The sequence below is a fragment of the Fonticula alba genome (assembly GCF_000388065.1).
Source record: "Fonticula alba strain ATCC 38817 unplaced genomic scaffold supercont2.8, whole genome shotgun sequence".
NCBI classification, from domain to species: Eukaryota; order Rotosphaerida; family Fonticulaceae; genus Fonticula; species Fonticula alba.
In genome coordinates this window covers 388,794-390,165 of record NW_009242978.1, presented here as the reverse complement: position 1 = coordinate 390,165, position 1,372 = coordinate 388,794, and the positions used below count along the sequence as shown (strand labels likewise).

At 70.2% G+C, this 1,372-nt stretch overlaps 1 protein-coding gene across 1 annotated transcript in view; it reads left to right on the top strand.

Moving 5' to 3' along the window:
* Positions 1 to 1,171: 1,171 nt before the first annotated feature.
* The window catches only part of H696_04755 (hypothetical protein), a gene marked incomplete at both ends in the record, with an annotated part of 879 nt that continues 678 nt past the window's right edge, over positions 1,172 to 1,372 (top strand). Inside the window, one exon of the mRNA XM_009498618.1 lies at positions 1,172 to 1,300. Coding sequence (XP_009496893.1) covers positions 1,172 to 1,300 — 129 coding nt within the window. The remainder of the gene's footprint in view (positions 1,301 to 1,372) is intronic.

Genomic DNA, 1,372 nt, shown 5'->3' with positions numbered 1-1,372 from the left:
CGCGCCGGGAGAAGGAGAGACCCAACGGGAGCGCAGGCAGGGCCGTGCAGCTGATGCGAGAGGGGGGCGCGACCTTCCGGGAGGCGATCCTGCCGGCGGCGTTGCTGTTCTCGCCCCCGGGCGTTTCCCCGTCCGTCCCTTATTGTGTTGCTTTGCCTGCTCTTGGCGCTGGGGCTCCATCCTGGCGCGAGGCAGTTAGCGAGGGCTGGCTGCGGTTCGGTTGGAATGCATGTTGACCGACGCGACTGGCCAAGTCCCCGCCGCATTGCCAGTGGCCCGGCCAGCTGCCCGTCCGGGCCCCTCCCGCCCCGACGCTGCTTACTCACCCCGCCTGGCCCGAGGCGCGGGGAGCGGGGGGAGGGGGGGATATTATTCCTTGGCCAATGGGTGGCCCCCCCGCGAGCGCTGTCCGGCTTGATGGCCACCCGGCGGTCCGGCGTCGGCCCGGCCCCGCCCCCACCGTCGCGTGCCTCCACCTCCGGGCTCCCGGTCGTGGGTCGGCAAGTTCGTCGTCTTCCCCCCCCCCCTCTGCACCCGGCTGCCCATCCTGTGTGGTCGCTGTGCGGCGGAGGGCCCGGGGGCCACTTTTTGTCGCCTCCCTTTGCCCCTTTGGTCTTCCGGGCGTCCCGGACTCCGTGGCAACCTGCGGCGAGGAACCGGTGGCATGTGTCGAGAGGAGAGCCCGGCATGTTCCCGGTCCTCCGGTGGCAAATGGCGTCCACTCTTTCTTTCTTTCTCGCCCTCTCCCGTCCCCGGCGTCGTGAGCGGGAGGGGGCAGGGCGCGACCCCCCTGCTGAGCGGCGCAGATGGCGGGGACGTGGGGGAGATCTCCCTCCCTCCCCCCCCCCCCCCCCCCGACCCCACCTTCGCTCCCCCGCCCGGGCGCAGCGTATATAAGAGCCACCGTTCACCGAGCCCAGGGAACAACGCCCTGGAAGCACAACGAAAAGAGGTCCATTTCCCCGTTTCGTTTCCCCCTCCCTTTTCTTTTCTCGAAACCATGTTCCGCCCTTCTGTCAAGGTCACCGTCCACCGCCCGCCCACCCGCACCGTGCACGTCCACGCCGCGGCTCCCCCCCCCACTGTCGTCCACCACCATGGCCCCCCCACCGTTGTCCACCACCACGGTCCCCCGCCCGTTGTCCACCACCAGCCCTACCCCGCTCCTGCCATGAGCCTCCACGACCAGCTTTGGGGCTACTTCTCGGCCGCCGACTCCAACCGCTCCGGCCAGCTCGAGGCCCATGAGCTCCAGCGCTGCCTGTCCAACGGCAGCTGGGCTCCCTTCGACATCAGCACTGTCCGGTACGGCGATGGGCTTGCGCTCGCGCTCGCGCGGGCATACCGCACACTCTTCCTCGCCCCCCTCCCC